At 35.7% G+C, this 24270-nt stretch overlaps 1 protein-coding gene across 1 annotated transcript in view; it reads left to right on the top strand.

The window, feature by feature from the left end:
• ipo11 (importin 11) overlaps positions 1-24270 on the top strand; it is a 108458-nt gene that overhangs the window by 31164 nt on the left and 53024 nt on the right. Inside the window, exons 13-20 of the mRNA XM_015006323.2 lie at positions 22-112; positions 1219-1266; positions 3401-3506; positions 13066-13192; positions 19573-19606; positions 19749-19789; positions 19914-20030; positions 23929-24042. Coding sequence (XP_014861809.1) covers positions 22-112; positions 1219-1266; positions 3401-3506; positions 13066-13192; positions 19573-19606; positions 19749-19789; positions 19914-20030; positions 23929-24042 — 678 coding nt within the window. The remainder of the gene's footprint in view (positions 1-21; positions 113-1218; positions 1267-3400; positions 3507-13065; positions 13193-19572; positions 19607-19748; positions 19790-19913; positions 20031-23928; positions 24043-24270) is intronic.

Raw genomic sequence — 24270 nt, 5'->3', positions numbered from 1 at the left:
TGTCCTCTTTTTTTCATTTAGCCTTGCACAGAGGTGCTGTTTCTGGAAATCTTCCACAACTACAGCCAGACCCTGACACCAGTACTCCTGGATATGGTTCAGAATCTGCAGGGTCAGTGCAATGTTTAATCAATGCTGTTTAATCAACACAACATAGACTTCTATTACTGGCAGAAATTTGGTCTGTTTTTCCAGTAATTTGTATAACAACCGAAAAGTTCAGTTTTGAAAAATATAACCACTGCTACTTATCTACGTTGTTGACATTGACTCTCACACTTCATGTAGATCAGGAATATTTATATTTGTTTACCTGCTGTGTGTGAGAGGAGTCCCTGAGCTGCAGTTCTGTGTTTGCATGCATCATGTTTCATTTTATTGTGTGACATGTAGTATATGGAAGCACACTCTGTAAAATTAAAACAAGTAACTAATCGATCCCCCCACTTAAGTTAATAAATGAATTAGAAAAAATAAGATGATTAAAAACAGCCCTATAAGATGTACCAAATGCATAACAAGATAGTTTATTTCTGTAATGTGCAACAAACAGTTACCTTACTTTACCGATGCTGTGTTCCGCCACATAAATTCGGTTCCAAATTGCTAATTTCATGTTCTTGTCTTGTTGTTTTGATGACTCAGTGTAAATAAGATTGTACATCAAAAAATGACCAAACGCATGTCTGTGGGTGGTCCCTGTATCTGAGACATGCAGTCTGTAGGACTGTGAGGTTCCCAGGTGATTATCAGCATAACACCCAGCTTCAGCTCTCCGGCTTCTTAGTCAGAAACACATTCAACACACTGCTGCTGGTCTCCTGGGGGAAGTGGCATCTCGCTCTTGTCCTGTTTTTGAGGTAGCGTAGGATTTACTCACATTGGTTTTTCACAGAAGTCTGCTTCCTCTCTGTCTAAAGATGGTCTCCCCCTGACATGCAGTGAAAATTGGTTCTCCTGAAGTGAAAAAAAAAAACAAACAAAAAAAAAGTTTATATTTTTTGTAAACCTAATGGCAGAAAAAAATGGGCATAGAGAGAACATGCTGATAAGTTGACTTGAATTATATGGATTTAATGCTTTTAAGTTTAATATGATGTACGTATATACAGCGTTAATTACACCTGGCAGAATATTTGTTGCCATTATACAATGTTTGAGCAGAAATATTTCTCTAAACTGCCATTTTTTATATAAAGGTTTATTGTATCTCTCCAGGCCCAACAAATGTGGAGGACCCTGTTCAGTTGCTGATGAAGGATGCAGGTTAGTCAAAGGTCTACTGATTTTCTTCAAGAATTGGTAATGGTTTGGCAAAAGAATATCAAACCTGAATATTTTAAAGTCAGTGTTTTCATCTTAAATGCGATAAACCTTCTGCAGTTCTTAATGTTGTGAATAAAAGACTTCTTCAAACCAATACATATTTATACTAGCACTGACTGTCGACCTTATAAAATTTTTTCTTGACTTTTTGTTCCATCCCCTGCTTATTTTGGAATGTAAACCCAGAACTGCCACTTATTAAGATTTATGTTAAAAAAACATCCAAGTGTTCTATGGAGTGTCTCTGTTACCTAGATAGCTTTAGAGATCCCTACCAGTGTCCTGACAGTTTAGGTAGAATGGTAAATACCCAATAAGATGACGAAACTGTGCAAGAGGTAGTTCGAGAGCTATTCATGCACTCAATGAGGATTGACTTATTTGCTTTCAACAAGGATGTGGAAGGACAAAGTTGAAAACCACAGTGTTTTGCAATAGTAGGAAAGTAGCTTTTCTACAAATCTGTTGACTGCTTCATACCCTTATTATACAGCTGTCTGCTGTGTTCCTCGAACTTTATGAAGCTGTTCGTTCACTCATGTTCACTAACAAACCTCTGAGACATTCGCAGAACATCTCTGTTTAGTGCGAGACTAAACATTAGGTGCCAATCGGTTGCAGGAAGTTTTATTTTCAGTTATCAAACTAAAGGATTTTTTTATACAAATGCAAGCCATATATTTCAGATTTGTTTAAAACTTGCACAATTGTGCACTACTTCCTGTTGGTCTGTCAAATTATATCCCAATATAAAGTACATTTATGTTTCTTCTTGTAATGTGAGAAAATGTGAAAAACCTCAAGGAGTGTAAATATTTTTTACAAGACGCAGTTTATCCTGCTTTGATTTCCGTCAGACTAGATTCTGATTGCAGGTACAAGTAGGAAAGCTAGTGTCTGAAATCATTAAAATTGTGTTGCATCGATCATAAAAGATATGACGTAATGTTTTGAGGCCTCCACTTTTTTTTGCCTATGTCTAGTAATTATTTTGCATTTTCCTGGAAGCACAAGATATCCTTATCTGGTTTGTAAATATGTATTACTTCCTATAATTGGTGTAGTCTTCAGAGGTCCGCTCACATTGCCGCAAATGTTAATTCATTTTCTACAATATGGTCTCGTGTGTTGTGATTTTTAATTTGGGATTTTGGAGAGGGACTGTGCATAACTTATATTAGCCTCCTAATTTGTCATTTTTAAAGGCCACTTGGGCAGAGTTACCTTCCACTCCCAGAAATATTGTTCATTAGAAGTGAGCAAGTGTAGAGGAGCAGACCATTAGCTGCCTCAGGTGCTTCTTTTTGAACCACTATAAATGCAGATGTTTTAAACATCTCATCCTAGAGAGTCAAAATAATGTTAATGTGTGGAGCAGAAATTAATTAATTTTAAAGCATCTCCAGGGCAAATTAAACTGGGCCAAGACATGGTGCTAAGTTAAAACAACACAGTGTGGGATTTAGCTGTCCAAAAAGGACGGATGGCGCACATTAGTACATTGTAAAATCTTAAAGTGCAGATACAGCTAAAATAATTATTTTTTTCTCAATAATAGTTGTAAATGTTGCAGATACTTTTAAATAGCTTAATAAAAATGTGTTACAATTTGTGTTACAAAATGTGTTAAAGTTTGTGGCCAATCTATATAACTTGATTTATTTTTTTGTACATGTTCTGAGATTTTTAGATATTTATTTCCATTTTTTTTGTCACTTATGAAACACACTCGGGCTTAGTCATCAGCTTGGATGTTATAAGTGACTAAATGTAAAATAAGTTATTACAAGTGTTTTATTAAGGCAAAATTTTTCAGAATGTGTTGTGGTCTTTGTTTTTTTTTTTTTTTTTTTTTTTTTTGAAAATAATTCACCCAGATCCGTCTATGTTTGCTGCCCTCCCCCATTCCTTTTCTTTCTACAATGAGTTTGCTACAGTGAATAACTGATGAAAGTCAGTGCTCTTGATTCTAATAGATCTCAGTACATTTTGACAACATCATCTTCTACTACATGGTTGGAAGTGACTGTGTGACGTAACACGGAGACTCAAACAGTTTTCTGTTTTATTTCAGTTTACAATGCAGTGGGGCTGGCAGCCTATGAACTTTTTGACAATGTGGACTTTGACCAGTGGTTCAAGAATCAGCTTCTTGGAGAGCTGCAAGTCAGTCATCACAGGTATTTAAAAAAAAAAAATCATCTCTGTTTTTTTGTGTCTTTTTGTGATATTCATGTTTGAGTTAAAATGAAACCTGAAACAGCTAAGCATTTTTATTTTATTTTTTTGGATTAGTTTCTCTCACTTAATTTAAATTTTTTGTTGCTGGTATCTGATTTGTTGCAGATTTGACTTTAAGTGTAACTCATGTTAATTAACTGTTAACCTTTTACAGCCACTGATTGTAGGCAGTAAGACACTGAAAGCATGCCAAAAGCACAAAAGTAACAAGCTAAAATTCAGCTGCTGTCAAGTCAATATTAATGACTGCCTTTTTTGCCTTTGAAATGGCTCAGTGCAAGTAGTGATTAAATGTACCAGACCAAGCTCAACTCACTCGGACAGGTGAGATAAAAATGGATTTATTAATTGGCTTGCGAGAAGTCTATACACCCCTGTTAAATTCCCAGGAGACCCTAATAAATGTATTTCCCACATTTCTTTCACGTTTTATGATAGTTACGGTGTATAAATTAGCTAAAGAACAAATTGTTTGGGAAATGTTTGTATTAAAAGAGAACTTGGTAGCTTAAGTGTTTTTAAGGCTCTGAGGTATGCACACCGACCCATGGAGAGCAGCTATAAGTGTACTGACCATGGACTTAAGGATCCACAGTGAGCTGCTTGATGAATTTGTTTGAAGAAAATGAGAGGGGGAGCAGCAAAAGGCATGATGGCGTGTTTTGAAATGAAGAACAAAGAAGTGCCCTTCACTCTCGGCACCCAAAATAAACAAAACAAAAAGCCTAGAGCTCTCTGAAGGTCGTCCACTCTGGTTAGTGTTGACGTCAGAGAGCAGGGATGTTGATGTCACCCACGCTGTCCAGGTGTGAACAAACCCTTGACTTTTTACGCATGTCCCCATTTCTTTCTTCTCTCTGAAGGTTCACCTCCACCTTCTTCTTCTTCTTTTTTTTTTTTTTGCTTGATGCCGTGTGGGGGGAAAAAACAATCAAGCTCATTAGCAAACATTGTTTGATTTAAGAGGAAAGCAACTCGAACTGTTTGAAGTGCAAGCTGGAAAGGTTTGCACTTGGAGAAAAATGCTTTGTGTTTCAAGGCTGTGCCAAATAAGTTGCTTTGTTTGGTGTTTTTTGTTTTAATTAATTTTATTTTTCTAAAGCTCTTGTTTGAGTTTGTTCAGTGAGTTTGCTCTTCCGGTAACCCACATATCGCACCGGAGACTCCCTGGAGGGGTTTCTGCATTTTCCCAAAATTTTTCTTTCTCTGTTTTCTCTTCTGCTCCCTTGTCAATGCTTTGATAGTTGAATATGATTCGTTTCACCCACTTTTTCTTTGTCTGTAATACACATTAAAACAATACATCAGTTTTTCCATTACATTCATGAATTCTTTGAACTATCTCTTGCCATTGCTCCTTTGTTGAGGAGCTCTGTTGTAATAACTTCACTCAGGCTATTAACTTTATACTTATCAGACACTGTTTTTATAGCAACATCTGCTAAATTCAGATTACGTTAGTATAACAGGACACCATGATATGAGAACATATTCAACACTATTTTGTTGGATAGTATATGCTTTTCAAAAGTGGAGCATTTCTAAGATGTAGTGCTTGACATCACTACAGCATGTAGATCCTCAAGATCAGATTTATTATTTTTATAATAAACTTCTTGGATATCCTCAAATTGCTGAAATCTCTGCTTTTTAAGATTTCCAGGTCAGTTATACAGAAATAAAAGCATGTTGGTTAGTAGTATGCATTAATGGGAATAAACAGTTGGGCTTAACGCCTAGTTAAGGGGGAGTATATATTAAAGTGCATGTACTCAAAAAAAAAAAAGTTGTCTTATGTAATGTTTGACCTCTTTAACCTTCTGAGCTCATTAACCAATGAAGTTGCATATTTACTAAAGCAAACACACTAATTGGTGATTAAAGGAAAGACAAGTTTGGATTTAAACTTTTTATCCTGTTACTTGCTCTGAAAAATTTTTGCGTTTGCAGTTTCATGTCATTGCCATTGACAACAGAGCACTACTCTTGTTGAAGTCATTTCACAAGCCCAAAATATTTTTAATGTTATTGAAGTGAGTTTATTTTTTATTTTTTTAATCAAGACTGACAATTCTTTTTCTTCCTTAAATACCTTTTGATTTCAGTGTTGAGAACTGCTACATTTGGCTTTTTATCATTTTTACAGCCGGAATGTTAAACAGAGGCGTGTTTGATGATCTCCCTCACAAGAGAACCTTGACTTCTGATTGTAGCAATCAGAAACTTAGCATTTTCTGTTGCATATGTATGTTCAAACCTCACCTTCATGTACCTTCCTCTAAGTGCACCTATTTTCAGTGCATAATTTATTCATATTTGTATTTTAGCTCCTTCTAAAGGGTATAGTTTTACCCCTTTTGAGAAACGACTTTAAATATTTTCAGATGACTCTGTAAAAAGTTTAAATTATTTATTGATCATGATCTCCAATAGTTGTGTGTGCAGCAGTACATTTAAGTTGTGTATATTTAATTAACGTTCAACCAGATGTTAAATGAATCTGTGTCCGTCTATTTGTTCCAATAATCTATCCTCTCCTCTCATACATTTTTCTAAAAGTAGTTCCTAGTGAAAATGGAAAATTTCTTACACTTTATAAGCATCAGTGTTTTCTTCAGGTTTACTTGATATGCTGTGATTTCCACTGAATAATTATAAACATTTTACAAAAATGGATTGCTTACAATACCCAGCAATATATTTGCAATAACACATAGCTTAAAAATCCATTCTGACTTTCTTTTAGTAATAGATTGTGAGATTGTGACTACATGTTTCTTTCTACAGAGTAGTCAAAGCCCACAATTACTTCTTAATTTATATAGTGCTTTTCTAGTCACACTGACCACTCAATGCACTTTACACACTCACTCAGTGGCAGTCAATTGTGCACCGATTTATGCTCCCATTATGAAGATTGGTAGGCAACTTGGGGTTAAGTACTTCACCCAGGGGCACCTCGACATGTGGTCGGAGGAAACTGGAACTGAAATGCCCTTCCTATTGAGCTGCAGTTGCCCCAATAGTAGTGTACATGATACTGGATGATGAGGGCAATTTTTATATATACCCTACTTGCCCATTCTTAGTTGGTATAAGGTTGCATTTTACAGATGTCAGAACTTGAATGTCTTTGTTGTTGGTTATTAATACTACCATGTACATTATTTAACACACAATGGCTAATATGTTTTTCACAAGTGATTATTTTAGTAAGTCAGTTTGCAAGCTCACACCATATGGCTCACACAGCGGTATATGGTCTTTAGTTAAACGGATAATAATATATACAATAATTCCATGTGGGAGGTGATTTTGTAGGCAACATTCAGCAAAGTTCCAAAATTGTATCTTCTACCACAACTGCATGACACACAGTGTCTTTTAAAAGACATTGCAGAAAGATGCTCAAATCATTGGTAGCAGTGGTGTCCCAGAGTTGTGCATAGCTGCTGATCAAATTACATACTATTGTGAGTTGCACAGATGCACAAGACTTTAATAATGATATTGAGCAGCATCCAGTGGCACAAGTATCAGGTTTTACTCCATTGTTAGTCCTTTGCATTTTGGGTTATGCTTCACCCTGATGTGGAGGACAAATCAAAGGAAAACTATATTTAAAGTAAAATTTCTTCCTCCATACTTTTTTTTTGTCTGTAGAAATGTTATTGAACTCATTGTTTTCCACTACAGGTAGATTAATATATCTTGTTGTTCTTCCCACTCCAGCCTGAATACTTTATGCAAGTAATTTATCAGTATTGACTTCATCTTTCTGTTGTGATATTAGTAATGGCTAATAAATGGAAGCAGCTTCATGCTTGAAATATGTACCCAACTTTGGAAAATCTCATGAGAAGCAGAATAACATTAGCTTTTTTGTCTCTGTCAGAAGCCACACACAAAGCAGATCTTTCTTTCTTTCTTTTTCTTTTTCTTTTTTTTTCTTTTTGGCCGCCTCGCTCGCCTAATGCACATTTGTTGCTGTTAGCAGAACAATCCCAGCTGCTCCGCTGTTTGCTGTTCTTGGCCCATTGGGTGATGGCTGTTAGAGGCTTTAATACAACATGTTTGTTCTGATCTTCACATTTTTTTTTATATTCACATCACACAACAACAATAGAATGTAAACATCAGCAGTAGGAAATTTAGTTTTAACGATTTTGCATTGATTATCAGCATCAAAGCAGTGTGAACCAAACTTCTGCTCCTGCAAAGTTTGTGGAGCTTAATTTCTTCTCTGCTCACATTTCGCCTATGACAAGTGTGATTCTGTGTCCTTGGCCAAGGATATCCTTGAAGCCCTATTGATTTTTATCCTCCTCATCACGTCAAGTTGTGAATCAATTCATGGGACGTTTTGTGATATTTGTTGATCTTTCTAGTCCTCACCTATCGCCATCAACAATCAATAAATATAAAAACTCAAGTCAGTTCACTGTTTTCTCATTGAATGAAGAAGAGCTTCTTTTATGAAGTCCATTCCACCTAAACTGCTATATATTGCACTAAAGCAAGTCTTGGACACCTTGCCAAAATGACTGTTTCGCTGAACCTTTTTCTAATAAGCTACCAGAATTGCGGAGGTAGTGAAATTTAAAGGTGATGCAAAACAGCATTTTGGTAATTTGATGAAGGTTACGGCATTTAAATAAATGGCTATATGACCTTCACTGTTTCTCTGCAGCTTTGTGGAGAAATGAGTCATGGGCTTGTTGGCTTTCCTGCCCCATTAAGAGACAGACAAAACACTGTGGCATATTTTAACAGGTTTGTGTTTACATGTAGATGTGACTGCAAGTGCAGTTCAAAACACCATTTAGCTATACATCTCTTATGTTAGCAGGCTGATTGATATTCTGTTTCTATTTGGCTAATGCAAAGTGCATTGCACAATATGAATAATTTTCTATACCTTCCTGTATTTCTACTCCATAACAACTGGTATTTATAGATTTAAGGAAAATGTCAAATGCCTTATCTTGCAAACAGTGTGTGACTTTTAATATAACATTACTTGTGGATGTAAGAGAGATACACACGTCACTAGACCGGTATGGTAAGGAAAACCTACAGCTCAGTGTTTATTACATAGATGTTAGACAGTCTAACATGAACAAGACAAAATTAAACTCCATGAATATTCAATGCCAATGTCAAGGTATACTAATAGACTAATATTTTGCAAAATTGTGGTTTTGAGGTTGAAAGTGACTTATATCATACATTTATCATACGTTAAAGTAATTTCAAAACCACAGGAAATGCTGAAGTGACTGGATAATTTTGTGTGGCATAGAGTAACACAGCATTGTCCTTCCCCCACATGTTTCTGTTCACTGGTAGTAGGCTACTTGAAAGGCAGCTTCTATATTTTCTCTTAAAACATGAACATCTGTAGTGTGGAAACTAAAGGAAAATTCCCCATCACTTTTATTAAGGCAACACTGTTACTTAATATAGTAAGTAACAGTGCAGAAATTACCCCAGTACCGAGGCACTGGTACAACTGTAGTTTGTACCTCCCCAAACTACAGTTGGGGAGGTACAGGGGCCATTTCTGTCGGTGCATTGTGTTCAAACAAACTAACAATGAATATCATTTAAGTTGACGAGGCAGGAAATAGTTTGACAGAAGTTCTAGTCTAAGAGATGTTGGCTTTGAAGGTAAATTATACTTTTGCACTGTCGATGTAATTTTTATTTCAAAGCTACATATTTGAAGGAGAGCCTTTTATATTTTACATTTGTGGACAGATTTTTGTTGGCATCTAGAAGATAATCCCTGCATGCCTTTCCATTGCATTGTTATTATGGATCTCCCAAAGGTAAATTACCTTCTGCAAAAGTGCCACAGTGTCAAAATTTACGACCAATCAGTAAAAAACAGAAATTGTTTGAGTTTCTTTATGAACATTAAATCTTACATAATGAGTACGTAGCTGCAGGCAGTACGAGTGCCTTAGCTGACACCTGTTTGATTGTTTTGCTTGGTATGCCAGTGATAGTTGATCGTGATCGTTGTATCTGAGAAAACACTGAATGCACAAACTCCTTGTGAAGTATACTTAACTACAATCTCATACTAATCTAATAAAAATTGTATTGGTATGTATGCAGTACATGTACATGACCTTCCTATGACTGAAGGTCATAGGAACATGACCTTCCTTCATAGGAAGGAAGGTCATGTTACCTTTTTACAGTAACAAGAAAGAGTTTTTTTGTGTCACCTTCACAGCCTGTGGGATACAGATGGAGTGTTTCATCATTCCACTGTCAGAGTAGAAGACTGAAAAAACACTTTGGCATTTTGACATTGCCTTTTGCAACTTGACCTTTGTGTGGCAGAGACGGCCGCTCTCCTGGGTGACCAGTGCATGCTGCAAAATTAGTCCGTATTGGCTCTCTTCATCATTTCATTACATCTAGAAATTGACACTGGATTGACTTACTTTTTGTTTCTTGTTTCATATTGCAAACATAAAGCACAGTAATTGAGTTTCGAATGTTTGCAATGGGGAAAATGAAATTGAAAGTGAAGGGAGGGAAAACCGTCACATTGACCTTTTAAATTCATTCAATTACAAAGGCTGCAGTTTCTGTAGGTTTTTAAATGAGCCAAATCTGTTGAAAGACCCAGACTGAAAATAGAAAAAAAAAGTTTTCGTTTTTTTTTTTTTTTTTTTCTTTAGACATTTTGGCTTGCAGCTTAGCACACGGTTATCAGTTTATTTTTTATTTTTCTGATTGAAAATAAAGTCCCATTAAATCAAATACTCAGACATGTCGGTTGCTTTTCAAATGCACAAACTACATTTTGCCCTAATGTAAAGATAAATATTCTAAACACTTTCTGTGCTGAGACCATATTTTGAATTTAAGCATACATTGAAATTAATAAAAGTAGTTCTCCATTCCCATGTTGTCAGGCAAGTCCGATAATCAGAATGCTTTTATTTTTTTACTTAAAACCATTCTGAAGTAATGCTGGATGGATTCTTGCTCTCTACTCTACCAGTGCATCCTCCAAAGCTGAGCAAAATATTCAGAAGTAAAGGTCATATTATGTAAAGATTATGTAGAATTTGGGGTTTTTCTTCCCGTTTAGTTCATATTTTGTCCATGGATTGTGCATGCGTTTCCCCAGAGTGATGAGCAGGGATTCTGACAGCTTTGTGAAGTTATGTGGGAGGACAGGTATGGTGTAGATGAGTCATGTCTGACCTGTGACTGATAGACAGAAACCCCTGTCAGGTACTCACCTCCGTCTACTTTCCCATTCTTTTGCTTCCATTATACCACACTGTGCTAAAATTAACACTACCAACTGCAGCCTCCACAGCTGCATCAGGTACTACAATAAGTATTGCTCATTTTCAATATAAGACTATCAATGTAAAATCCGGCATAGTAATCTCATCAATGCAGCCTTGAAGACCTGTCATTGTGTAATAAATTGACTGCAGAAGGCTGTGAGGGGACATCTTGTCTTTTGTGTAGCAGAGACCAAAACTGAAGGGGGCAGGGGTTAAAATTTATTACATTGACTCATTAGAGTGCTCTGGTTATTTTTATAGAGCAAATTTAGCAACGTGGTGCCACCAGTAGGTTCATTGTGGACTCTCATTTACTGAGGATACAAATTGAAACCCACTAGTGTGTTTCAATTTGTTTGTTTTAGCACACTGTGGTATAATGGAAGCAACAAATGTAAACCCCCATCACATTTTCCTCAGTCTTCACAATATCTACTATTTTATCTAAAAGACAAGCCGCATTTCTCAGACGTAATAAAAAATTTAAAAACTGTCTTTTTAGTCAGACATCCGGGTTATAAATTTGAATTTACGCTGCAAGCCTCAAGTTTAATTGCATTACTGTACAGTGTTTCTGTAACACATTTCATTCATCAAATGATGTTGAAATAAGAAACCAACATGTTAAAAACAATCAATTCTAAAAATTCTCAAAGTAAATCGCATGACATGTTTAGTAGACGGCTATTTGATATAAAATGTAAAACTGTGCAAACACCAAAGTAAGACGTGCAAAGGGAACAAAGATGCATTTATAGAAAAGGTATGTAGACGCCAAGTAAAATAAATATATGTGCATAAAAATAAAACCAAAGTAGAGATGTTTGACCAAAAGCCAGGCTAAACTGCTTTAAAAGAATGGACAGAAATAAGATATTGGCTTGTATTAATGATAGCACTATGTGAGTATTATAGTTTTAACATCTATTATTATTAACAAGATCAGAATGCACCACAAATCCAACTTATTTTTCAGTTTTCTTTTGGAGTAAATCCTTAACTCCTCTATGACATCACTAATAGGTCAAAACATTCCTAAGTTATTCTAAATTTGGTCCTTTGAGGACCCAGCATCACAAAAAAGACCATTTTGCTTTGTAGAGATTATTGGGTATTGTATCCTGTTAAATAAAAAAAAATGAATTTCAAAACTGTGTTTGGTTTATTGTTGGTGACAATTGTTGATGGGTATTGTAACTTTTAGATTTTAAAAACTTTTTACAAGTTAAAAAAATAGGTTTATCCTAACCATATCCAGCATAAACCAGCAATAAACTGACAAACACGCTTGTTATCTAGGAGCAATGAGTCATGCTGCTGTGTAGACTCTCCTGGATAGCCTAGTGTCTGGTTTCTTTACTCTGTTGATATTTGACAAGAGACCCAACAAGAGTGTTATCTCCCATCAGTTATCTTCTCAGTTTTCAGTCAATTCGTTCCTCTATCCCATCATTTCTGTCGAGGTGGTCCCTTGACACATTTTCTACTTCAGAATTTAAAAGGGCAGATACTCTGGGACACTCGCCCAAAACAACTGTTGAGAAAGAAATAAACATCACTATTTGGTTTTCCAGGACTACTTCCTTTGCACAGTGTTTTTTTTTTTCCTGTTGTAAGTGTCCCTCCTGCTCCTGCTGCCTTAATGTAATGCCTTCATTTTAAATTCTATTTTTTATTTATTTTATTTTATTTTTTACCTTTTCTACATCACCATATTCTCCTTTGTTGTCTTCTAGATGATACTATGTGTAAAGAAATATTCTGTTGGCATTAGGTTTCTGTATAATACTGTACATATAACTTTTTGAGTTGAATTTTGTGATATACATAGTTAATATGTGTAATTGGCTTCTTCAGAGTACACCTTCTCTCTCTTTTTTAAAACAATATACTATGTGTGGATTAGTTATTTACAGTCAATCCCAAAATCACTTTTGGTAGACCATGAAACAAGCTATTTTCATAATAACTGACATGACATATATAGTGAGGATGCTCTTTTATTTAAAAAAAAAAAGAAAAGTTTTTATGTTCTCTTTAAATATTATTAAAATAACCTCTGTTCATATAATTTAATAACATCCATGCTATATGTAACTATCCAATACAACAAATGTTGATCTTTCTGATAAATTATAAACTAGAAGTGAGCTCATGGTATTCCCCCCTTTTCCAGGTACAAGCTGATACGAAGACGAGTCATCTGGCTAATAGGGCAATGGATCTCTGTCAAATTCAAATCTGACCTTCGACCTTTGCTCTACGAGGTGATCTTAAGCCTCATGCAGGATCCAGACCTAGTGGTAAGCAAACTGCACACACAGCTTGGCTTGACTTCTAGAAAACGATGCGCTTATAATGAATGGAATTGAAAATGGATTTGTTATACAAGTTATGATTGTCCAACATTTGTTTCTGATACAGACAAAGTGATTTAAACATTTGTCTCTGATTGTTATTATTTTAAAGTTGACGTTATACATGGACTTTGTTTAGACCTCTAGACTTAGACCTGGCAAAACCTTTTGGACCATAAAGTCTAGAATAAACGTTTCTGGTGTAAGACATGCAAAAACACCAGCATTAGTAAATTTGAAACAAAGACGACTGCATTTGATTCCATATGAATCAATTTCATTTAATTTTATTTTTTTTTTTTCATTTAATCTGTTGCACAGGATCAGATTAGGACATTCCTACTTTTGGCTGAGCCTCAACTGTTTGTACTTCATATCGCTTCATGTTTCTGCACATGCTGGCAGCTTTCCAGAAGCACATCTGGTCTAAAATGATTTTTGTTTCTTTACTAATTTAAAGTTTTGTGAAAATGAAGTGATTAGTTAAAAAGCAAAAGCTTCTGCTTCCAAATTCCCATCAGCTGTACTCTAGATAAACTACTTCTCCTATTGTGGGAAAAGTGTTATTATTTCATTGTTAGCCTCACCACAAATTGCATTTTGCCACTATTGAATTTCATGAGCAGAGAGCTTGATTGATGACTTATTTTTAAATGGTTTATAGGATAGGATGTCAATGATTCTTTGTGGCGTTCAGATTGAAGTTAAAGGAAATCAAGTTAAGTCTGTCTTCTTGAACCACTTTGTTGAAAATCCCTGTCTAATTCTATCTCTTACTTCATTATTTGAAGGAAGAACCGTTGAAATGCATAATTATTTGGATTCCCTTTGCTGCGCACAATACAGTATAATGTGATAATAATGAAATTTTCTTTGCCTAAGGCAAAGAATGCGGTGCAGGTATCTATTGACAGTGGTTTGTCTGCTTGTCAGCAAGACAACAGAACAGCCACCAGGTGGAATTTTATAATGCTCTGCAAACGGGGGGGGGGACATTAAATTTTGATGTGCAACTGACATCAAGGTAGAGTACGTGTAGACAGCTGTATGTTTGCAGCCCAGCCAGATGACAAAATTCAGGAAACGGGAAGGAGAGATGGGCAATGGACAAATATAATGCATTTTATTTACACGGACTGTTAACTTTAAACTGACTTAAAGATATTCTTTGACTCAAAACTTGGCCTGATAAGATTTCAACATAATTATGATAACACACACAAGACTGAGGCATCTTTACAAATAAGCTCTGATTCTTTTATTGAAGTGGAGCAAAGCATAATTACTTGACGTTTTGTTCTGTTCTGATCCGAATTGCATGGCTTCTGTGGTGATGGGAGATTTCTCATGTTCAATCATTTAGCAATCTTATGAAACAACAAAACATTGCTGATTTACAATTTTAAAATAGCAGTGTATGACACAATGTAGTTTTATCTTAGATAGATACCATTTGTTGTTATTGACATAGCACAACACATTCAGGTTATAATGGTGTCTATAGGCTTTATTTCTTGTTTTTATTTTACTTAAATACAATTATTAGACTAAATAGCTAATAAGTGTGACTAGTTTTTACTCTATGACAAACTCATAACTGGTTATCTGTTGAATCCAGTCAGGAAGTGAGTCAGCTGCTTTACCAACCTGATGCTAGTAGTTTGCCAGTTGTGTTTTTAAAACGGCTAAACCTTGATAAGTGACATGGGTACCTGAAGGTGCTATGAAATTATGGTGAAAATTCAGTAAATATTTCTATTTAGCAACCACCTTCCTGCTTTCACAGATTTTCCCCACTAAAAAAAAAAAAAAAAAAAAATCCCATTAATTTGATATCAAATTAATGGGATTTTTAACCTAGCAGTCCATGTATCACTGGTGGTTTAAGGGAGCAGGAAAATAAATTGCTGCACTTGCTTCATTGTACATCACCTGGACAGTTTTGAAACATTTATACAAGGTAAGATAAAGTTACAGTTTTGAAACCAAGTTTGTAAAAGCTTTATTTCCAGAAACCAATCCATTATCATCAGGCATCTTTCTTTGTGAATTGTCACTGAAATGCACAAGGGAATTAGTGTTTCTTTCAAGGCCTGGAAGTGATAGTCATAGTTTGCATTCCATAGGTAGAATTAAAGCTGCAAAATAAAATTTTCTGTGGATTAATTTAAAAGTAGTAGGATGCTAAGATTAACCTGTTGCTTATCTCCTCTTCAGGTGGCAGAGGAAAATCTTGTTTTTGTGTCAAAGGCAGCACACAGTTCTTGCCAGTACCAATGTTGTTTCTGTGTTGATTCTGTTGTTCAAACTTGGTGTATTTAAATACACCAGTCTACACCTACTTCTCTTAAAGAGAATGAGTGAGCAGTTAAAATTTTAAATAATATATATGATCTTGTATACATTATTCATTTTGAGCAATTGTGTACAAATACGTTCTGCCTTGAGTTCTTTGATTTTTCAATTAAATTTTTACTCCTCATAAATACTGGACACATTTAGAGACGGACAATGATTTGCAGTTATAGTATACTTCATTTACCACCATTATGTCCTTCAGTGAAGCTTAATGGATATGAAGATTACTCATGCTGCAAATTGCCTTAAGGTTTATGATTGTAATTATGCCTCTGAGTTTCAGTGCTCCTTTTTTCCACACAGTCTTACTCTTGCATCACCAGTGAGCTGACCAATCGTGTGGTCTTTGATCAATATTCCTGGGGCCACTTTGATACTCTTGGTTATAATGAATTATTGATTGTAAACTTTTAATGATGGTAATGGGTAAAGCTACAATGTATCAGTCAGTCCAGTTAGTTTTGAAGATATATATTTACTTTGATACTTGTTGCTTTGAAACTAAGAGATTTTATTCCTACTAAGATTTTGTTCCAAGTGAAGGGCGTAATTTAAGAACTGTAAAGCTGGGATAAAAGCTAAAATCGTTTTTTTTTTTCGCCTTTACCCCAGCAGTAGCCTTTAATGTCTCATCTCAGGAAGCTTTCTCCTGCATCTTATTCATAAAGAGCAAATTGTTACTTATTGCCTTCATAGCCATAACACAGCTGAGCTAAGACTCGATAGGCCGGTTCACACTCTTCTTCTCTTGCCGCCTTGAAAAATCAGCTGCCATATATAGCTTGAGGTGGAAGAACGTTTATTAGGAGATGAATCAAAACTTAACTTCCTTCTGGGCTGCGGTCCTGATTGCTTTGAAGTGATTATGTCCTTTTCTTTAAGCTTGAGGACATTTGACTATATGTATTAGAAAGATGCTACAACTGCAAAGATGACAGCCATGCTTTGCAGAATAAGTCTTTCACTGGGCTGTTTTCAAGTTTTTGGTCAGTTTTCTTCTGTTTCAGTTTGCTTTGTTGACTGAGCAATTATCAGTTAACTTTTATTTGTGCAGTTTTGAAACTCAAGACAGCCTCAATGACCTCACAGAGATTAGAATTCAACATTCAGATATAGTAAGGTAATCAAAAAATAAATGCATAAATAAAATGAGTCTGAAAATGTTGAACATTAATAAAGAAACCTTGGATAAAAGAAATGTGAATCATTAAAATCCAAAATAATTTTTTTTAAAAACTGAGCTGAGTTTCTTCTTCTAATTTTCGTTGGTGTTTCACTATGGGACGATCCAATGACATCATGTCTGTTTATGATGGTCAGTGGCTCCTCCCACATCCATTATCTCATGTTTTCTTCCCATGTGAAGTCTCCAGCAAAACTCCCTCAGCATATTCGGGCTAGCTTGACTCTGCTGAGCTCATACTGATAGTTAAACATGGAGTTGGTAAAGTGATCAGTCGGGCGGATAGAGTGTACTTACTGATTTACATTTGGCCAACTTAACCCGGATAGCTTTTTTTCCCCCCTTTATAATTAAAATGATCAGTTACAGTGATCTGTAGACTTGCATACAATAAATCTTTATTCAGTTTCTTTGTGATTTACAGTTAAACCGAACACAGATGCTTACATTCTTCTGAAACTTTTTAGCAACAGGTCAGTGCCTTGGAGTTTTGTACATTTTATCAAAAGATTTTGGTGAAGGCTATTAGATCAAGTCCTGGGAGTCATAGCAGATACCATCTGCAGCAGGATTAGCAAGTGACTCAGCCCAGTAAAGAAGAAGACTTATCACTTTCATCAGTTCTGGGGAAAAGCTAACATCAGCTGCCAGGACCAACTGTTCTGACCTGCTGGCAATTGCACAAAGACTGATGGTATGTGTAGCTGGAAAACTAGAAACAAATGACAATCTCTGCAGACCTCACTGACGCCGATGTGTTGAGAGGCATGATTGATGCAAGTAAAACAATGGATCATGTTCTTTACTGTGGATGTAGCTGAAGCCATGTTGTTGAAATTGCTTTTCCATTTTCCTTAAATGTTGATGTAGAACGTTTGTGTTGTCAGGCAAAAATGCAAGGTTTTGTGATATTGCTAAAGAAACTTGGGTAGATAAATGAATACAAATGTTCTATGCCATTGGGTTTGGGTGTGATCAGTTACACAGTAGTTACATTTTGAGCAAAATTGCAAAGCCAAGGTAACTTTTTTTTTTTAACACATTGTATATAAAAATATTTATCCACAGGACTGCTTCCACTGTGATTCAAAAATCATATTCTCTGTCACACCCACAGAGACATGAATTATTTGCTTGAAAGGATCTGCAGTAATTGAGTTCTCACCTCCTTACCTTTTTCTGTTCTCATTTACCTCCTTTAATCTCTTCTGCCATCTGATTTCTCTCCTTGGTGGATGTTTCCAGCCCCTACTGAGACTCTGCTAGGTTATACTGGTAATATATAGTCAATGGGCTGCCACATCTTTTAAAACAAATTATTTAGCTAGGAATTTTATTTCCAAAAGTTTAAAATAAATTGGTATGGGCTTTTGTGTGTAGCTGTCTGAGTTTCAATGTTTCACAGTAATAACAATAGCTTCAGCTTTATCCAATTAAAATTACAGTCAGTAATTTAGCAAAAAAGTAAATTTTCACAGTTGAGATTTTTTTCTTTCATTTATGTTTTTAATGGTTTTGGGGGAATGAATAAATATAATTTTTTAGAAAACATTCAGGTTTTTGAAAGTTGTTTACAAAAGATGCATAGCCTTTAGAACTCATTTTAAAAGAGGCGATAAATCAGGGCAATTGGATTTTCTTCATTCCTTTATTCATATTCTGGTTGCAAAACATTTACATTTTACATTTACAGAGTAAACTCAGTAGAAGTATATCCATATTGGCTAGAGCTAGACATGTATTGAATGCTAAATCACTTCATATTCTATATAACTCTCTGATTTTACCATATCTATCATATTGCTGTGAAGTGTGGGGAGTTAATTACAAGAGCTCTTTACATCCGGTAACCGTCCTACAGAAACGAGCCATTAGAATCATCCATAATGTCGGTTATTATGAGCATACAAACCCGCTCTTCATAATATCCAGAATTCTCAAATTTGACGAGCTTGTAGAATTTAAAATGGCTCAATTTATGTTCAAAGTATCTAAAAAGTTGTTACCTGAGCACATACAGAGCACGTTTTCTGAAAGAGAAGGGGGGTATAACTTAAGGGGTCACTCAAACTTCAAGATCCGCAATTTTAGAACAACAAGAAAAAGCTTCTGTATTTCAATTAAAGGTGTAAAGTTATGGAACAAGTTACATGAAGATTTAAAACAAAGCAATAGTTTAACACAATTCAAAAGAAAGTACAAAGAGGTAATTTTCAATAGATACACATATGGGTGACAGAAAGCAATAAGGTGTGTATTGCAGATAACAACTTGGTGTAAGGGTTTAGAAAGACAAACCAGCATGGGAAAATGTATAGGTAAATATTAGTAACTGTTACTTCTGACTGCCACTTTGATTTTGATTTTTTTAATGACAGTAGGACTCTAAAGTTTCAAGTGTTTAGGGGGTAGGAGTTTATAAGTTCTCACTTCTTCCTACCCCATTTTGAGCATGATATGTTAACTGAAACAAAAAAATCTGTATTTTCTCTTCTTTTTTATGCACTTCTTGTTACTGTGCACTATTTTATTTTTATATTTGTATCATGTTCGAATAAAATTTCATTTCATTTCATTCTTTTATACAGCTGTTTCATATTTGTTGGCTATGAAATGTCTGACGGGGACATAATATTCTTAGCTTTATTCACCTGAAACTTCTATAAACTTAGCTTATTTTTCATTTTTGTGCAGCTTTCAATATAAAAAAAATGTGTACTAACACAGTGGCACTGTTGAATGTTCCTTTTTTTTTAATTAGTTCTTTTTTCTCTCTCCCTCACAGGTGCGGATTGAAACGGCAACGACACTAAAGCTGAATATCCTCCCCATGTCAAAACTTTCCAACAAATGAAGTTTTCATTCTGATATATTTTATTTTTGAAGACTTATTGCAAATAAAAGCTGTTTTGGTCTCAGTCTGTCCAATGCAGTAAAGTTATATCCATAACTCAGGATCACCTGTTGATGATTTTGAGTTTCGGACAGAACAATTCCTCCCTGTGAGTATAATATCTGAATTAACTGTTAAGAAATATATTTTTAAATTCACTAATAAATTAAGCTTATTTTGTTGGTTTGTCATAAGTAGTCTCGAATGTCTTGCATTCTCTGTCTCTGTTTTAGTACCTGGAGTCCATCTTTGGGCTGCTCTTCCAGCTTTTGCAGCAGGTGACAGAGTGTGACACTAAGATGCAGGTTCTCCATGTTATCTCCTGCGTCATAGAGAGAGTCAACACTCAGGTAAGATTTGACGAAGCTTTTGGATTGTTGCAGTTTTATAAACTGGTAACCCTCAGTAATATAGAAAACCATTAAAACATTAATTTTAATTGCTTTCAATTAGAATGAATGGAAAAGTTACACAGAGTGATAACTTGTTTATTGAACTTGTAGCTTATGAAAACAGAAAATCCATTTTCTTGGCACATTGGAATGTTTCATAGGACCAACAGAATTGGTCTGTTTACCCTGCTGTATCCATGCATATGTGAATGGAAAGTTGAGAGAAAAGTAAAAGTATGGTAGAAAAAAATTGGTTAAGTAAGTGTTTAAAAGACAGTCACAAGTTTTGAACTGCATTGGTCAGCAAACAACCCCATGGAACATTGTCAAGGGGAATACGAGAGACACCCGAGGCACAATGTAGACGAGCTGAAAGCTGCTATTAAAGCTGTGTTAGCTTCCCTGACACCTCAGAAGTGCCTCAGGCTGCATTGATGCAGCAATTCAAGCAAAACATTATCCAGAAAAAGTACCGACTGCATATACTGCTCAGTATATGGACATATTTTTCCGTGGGCTGAGATTTCTATTTAAAAAAAAAAAAAAATCCTCTTTTGATCTGATGTCCTGGGAACTTTAATTTAATTAAAGCTGTAAGAGGTAATCATCAAAATTATAAGCTGTAAATAAAATCTACCACTCTGTACCTAATTTGTTTATATTATGAGCTTTTCTTCTACATTGTATTGCTGAAACCTTGCAATGGTTTTTAAATTTATTGGCACTTGTACATGTCTCAAGTGTGACAAATGAAGTTGTGGTGAGCATAAAGGTGCCCTTCTGCAAGGGAGAAATTTAGTTACTCTTTGATGAATAACTGTACAAGCTGGAGTTATTGACCTGTACTCTGAGGGGAACAAGCGACACCAAGATACAAAACATTTGTCACCTTCTGCAACCCCCGGACCAGGCCAACAAAACAAAAATACGGCTATACAGTTAGACAGACATGCATAATTTCTCAGTGATATTTTCAGTACGACTTAGCCCGATTCTTTTTAAATCACAAGCCCCAGGCAGCGCTTGTTCTTATGTCTGCTCTCATTTACCATGAGGGTACAGTCATCTCTCTGCGCTCCTTTTATGGTCATGTGGGTGCCATTTTTTCTGAGCATCAATTTAATCCATTTAACTGTCAGTCCTAAAAATAATGACCATCCTCTGGATCCCCTACTGTTTTTCTTTGATATATATATATATTTTTAAGATGCATTCTAAGTACCTTTGCCTACATGATTCCTTGACTTAAATCTGTCAAATTTATTACTTTGATCCTGGTGAACTGTCAGTTTGGTTGCGTCTTCACCAGTCATTGGCATTGGCTAAACTATCGGAGTCGGTTGAAGTCCCATTAATATTCTAGATCCCCTCACAGGGGATTTCGAACCCACAAAGAGTGGCAGCAGTTGAAGGAAAAAAAAAAAACCTCGGCAATGAAACCATGAGTGCGGCTTGAGTTGAAATGAACACGATGACAGATATGAGATTTAGCTCCTTTTTCACTGTCAATCTCACAAATGTCACCCTAGGCTGGTTAGTGGGTCTGATTTTCCTCACTTTTTATCTCTCTCCTCCGGGCTGTATGTCGTGTTTTTGTATTTACTGTTCCCTCCGCTCCTAACCCGCTTCTTACTAAGGTGTAATTGAGCAAAAAAGAAATAAAAAATCCCAGTGTTGGGTTTGCACCTCGGCAACACAGCCACTAAAGAGGATATGAAATGTTAGGAAAAAGTCAAAGTAAAAATGGACATGACCTTTCTTTAAGGTCCTAAATTCAGTTCTACCATAAGATTTATGAGGAGAATTTCCATCAAGATTTGGTTTACATTTTACAAGATTTTACATAAACAGTCACAACATTTCCCTTTTTTTGTTTAGCTACAAGATAAAGGAGAACAACACGCTAACGAATATGCAGATTGAAGTTAGTTGGAAGACCCTTTCAGATGTGTTTAATATTCCCATTATTTTACTGTCTTAAGTTGCTTTACTTTTGGTTCTTTTAGTTTTCAAATATTTCCGTTTACAGTGAGACTCGAGCAAGCATGTGGCAGCTTTTTGTATCAAGGTTTAGATTTTATTGAAAGGCCAGAGAAAGTGGTGGAGTGACTGAAGTTTTCTCAAACAATTGTGACTAATGAAACACTGCCATTGTCCAACATGCTGCTGCACACTGTTGGTCAGATGTATTAAACACGGCTAGTAAAATCTTCCCGTGATTATAATGAAGAAAAATTCAGAAAAACACAGTTATGGTGTGAAAGCTAAAGCAGGACAGGCATCACGTTTATTTAGGTATTTATTTTTATTTAGACAATTATTTATATTCTACTTAGTAAGCAAGCTTAAGACTTAATTCAGAGGATCATGTATACTTTTTCTTCAATGTGTCAAAATCAAGCAGCAGATGAGTTCTGAAAGAAAACGGATCAAGTTTGTCAATATTCTACTTTTTGAAAATTTCTGACTGTCTTTGCATTTGTCACTTTTCTACTTTTTTGTATCAAGTTATTAAAGCGAAGTGCACTTTTTTTTAATAAAGTCAAACACTGCATCCTTTTGTTTTGCAATAAAAATGAGACATGAAGATGCACTTGCAAAACAACAGCAGATAAAGGAAGCTGACTTGGCTTTTAAACCACCGGGATTAGGCTAGAGTAGTCATGAATAGCTGCTCCTGTATGGCTTTTCTGTTTAAAAATAAGAGTCACAATTGAGTTGGTTTGAACATGTGCCGAGAAGAGATACGGTCTGCGTGTGAGAGAAGGATGCAGAAGACTGAGCTGCCCGGCAGATAGGAGAAGGGCAAAGAAAAGATTAATGGATGTAGTGAGGGAGGACATGCCTGGCATGACAGGTAGACACGTGGGACTGGAGGAGATGGAAACATGATCTTCTTGGGTGAAAAGAAGAGATTAGCTACATTTTGTATTTAAACTGCTGTGGATCTACAGATTCTGCTGACGCTGTCAGAGGATTTTAGGATTTATGTGTGTAAGAAAAATATACATATATATGAATCGTATATCAAAAAGAATGTCAACTCTTTTATTATCACAGTTTCATAGGCTAGTGTTGAATCAGTATGTACTTATAAGAAGGAAGTTGATTCCTGAACAAGTGAGAGCTTTCTTTGTCACATTTTTGATTGCTAACCTATTACGTACTTAGTGTGTGACAGGTGTTCTCTGCAGGCAGGTCGTCTCACCTCAATAAGTTGACTTTTCAAGATGAAGTTTTGAGTATTCTTTGGTGAAAACAAAGAATACCCACAACCACACACTTTAATTTGAAGTGTATGGCTGTACATGTTGCATTAAATCCAGTACAAAACATTTAGCTTTATTTCTGCTATCACAGATGCTGTTTTTGCAATGTGCAATAACCCACCCGTTTCCTAGAAGTAATGACCGAAAGAGGCTGATTGGTCCATCTGGTGTTTTGCTCAGAGAATTTTCCTTGTTGTTTACTGACAATGGTTCCCCCTGAGAATTATGCCCCGCTTTGTCAGCGCTGCACTTTGCTGTCTGGAGGCCATTCTTTGTTGCTACTGAGTCTTTTTCAGGTTTCCTTTGGACTTTTTGATTTCTTGTTATAAAAACGTGAAGATGAAAAAGTCTATTTTTAGTGATCACACTGACCTTTAGAAAGTCGTGAAAATGCCACCAGTTTTATTCTAAATGCTGAACCTGCTAGTTATTTTTTATGCAGTTGAATTAATGACGTGTTTGTAGTTACCCTGACCATTCAGATCAAATTTCTCACTCACATTCTATCAAATATATTTGTCATTCCCTGTGAATTTTCACAGTGATGTTTACATTTCGATTCCCTCATCTCTTGTTTTTCTCTCCAGATCCGACCGTATGCAGGCTGCTTGGTTCAGTACCTGCCCCTGCTCTGGAAACAGTCTGAAGAACACAACATGCTTCGATGTGCCATACTGACGACACTAATCCACCTGGTGCAGGTACAGAGCTTCGCCATGCATTTCGTGCTTTAGTATTTTCTGCATGCGCATGTTCTGTCAAGCACAAATACCAGGCCGTCTGTTGTGATCTATGGTTATGTTTAGTACATCTGGCACTTTCATGACTTTTCCTTTTCTGGCTGCTGGCCTACATTATGCACATTTCAGGAATTCTGATTTCTTATAATCATGCATATGATGTTTTTTTTTTCCCTCCTCCTACTTTAA

The sequence above is a fragment of the Poecilia mexicana genome, unplaced genomic scaffold (assembly GCF_051168715.1).
Source record: "Poecilia mexicana isolate PSO_F unplaced genomic scaffold, ASM5116871v1 scaffold_9, whole genome shotgun sequence".
Taxonomy (NCBI): Eukaryota; Metazoa; Chordata; class Actinopteri; order Cyprinodontiformes; family Poeciliidae; genus Poecilia; species Poecilia mexicana.
Note: the sequence above shows the minus strand (reverse complement) of the source record. Positions and strands in the feature narration are given on the sequence as shown.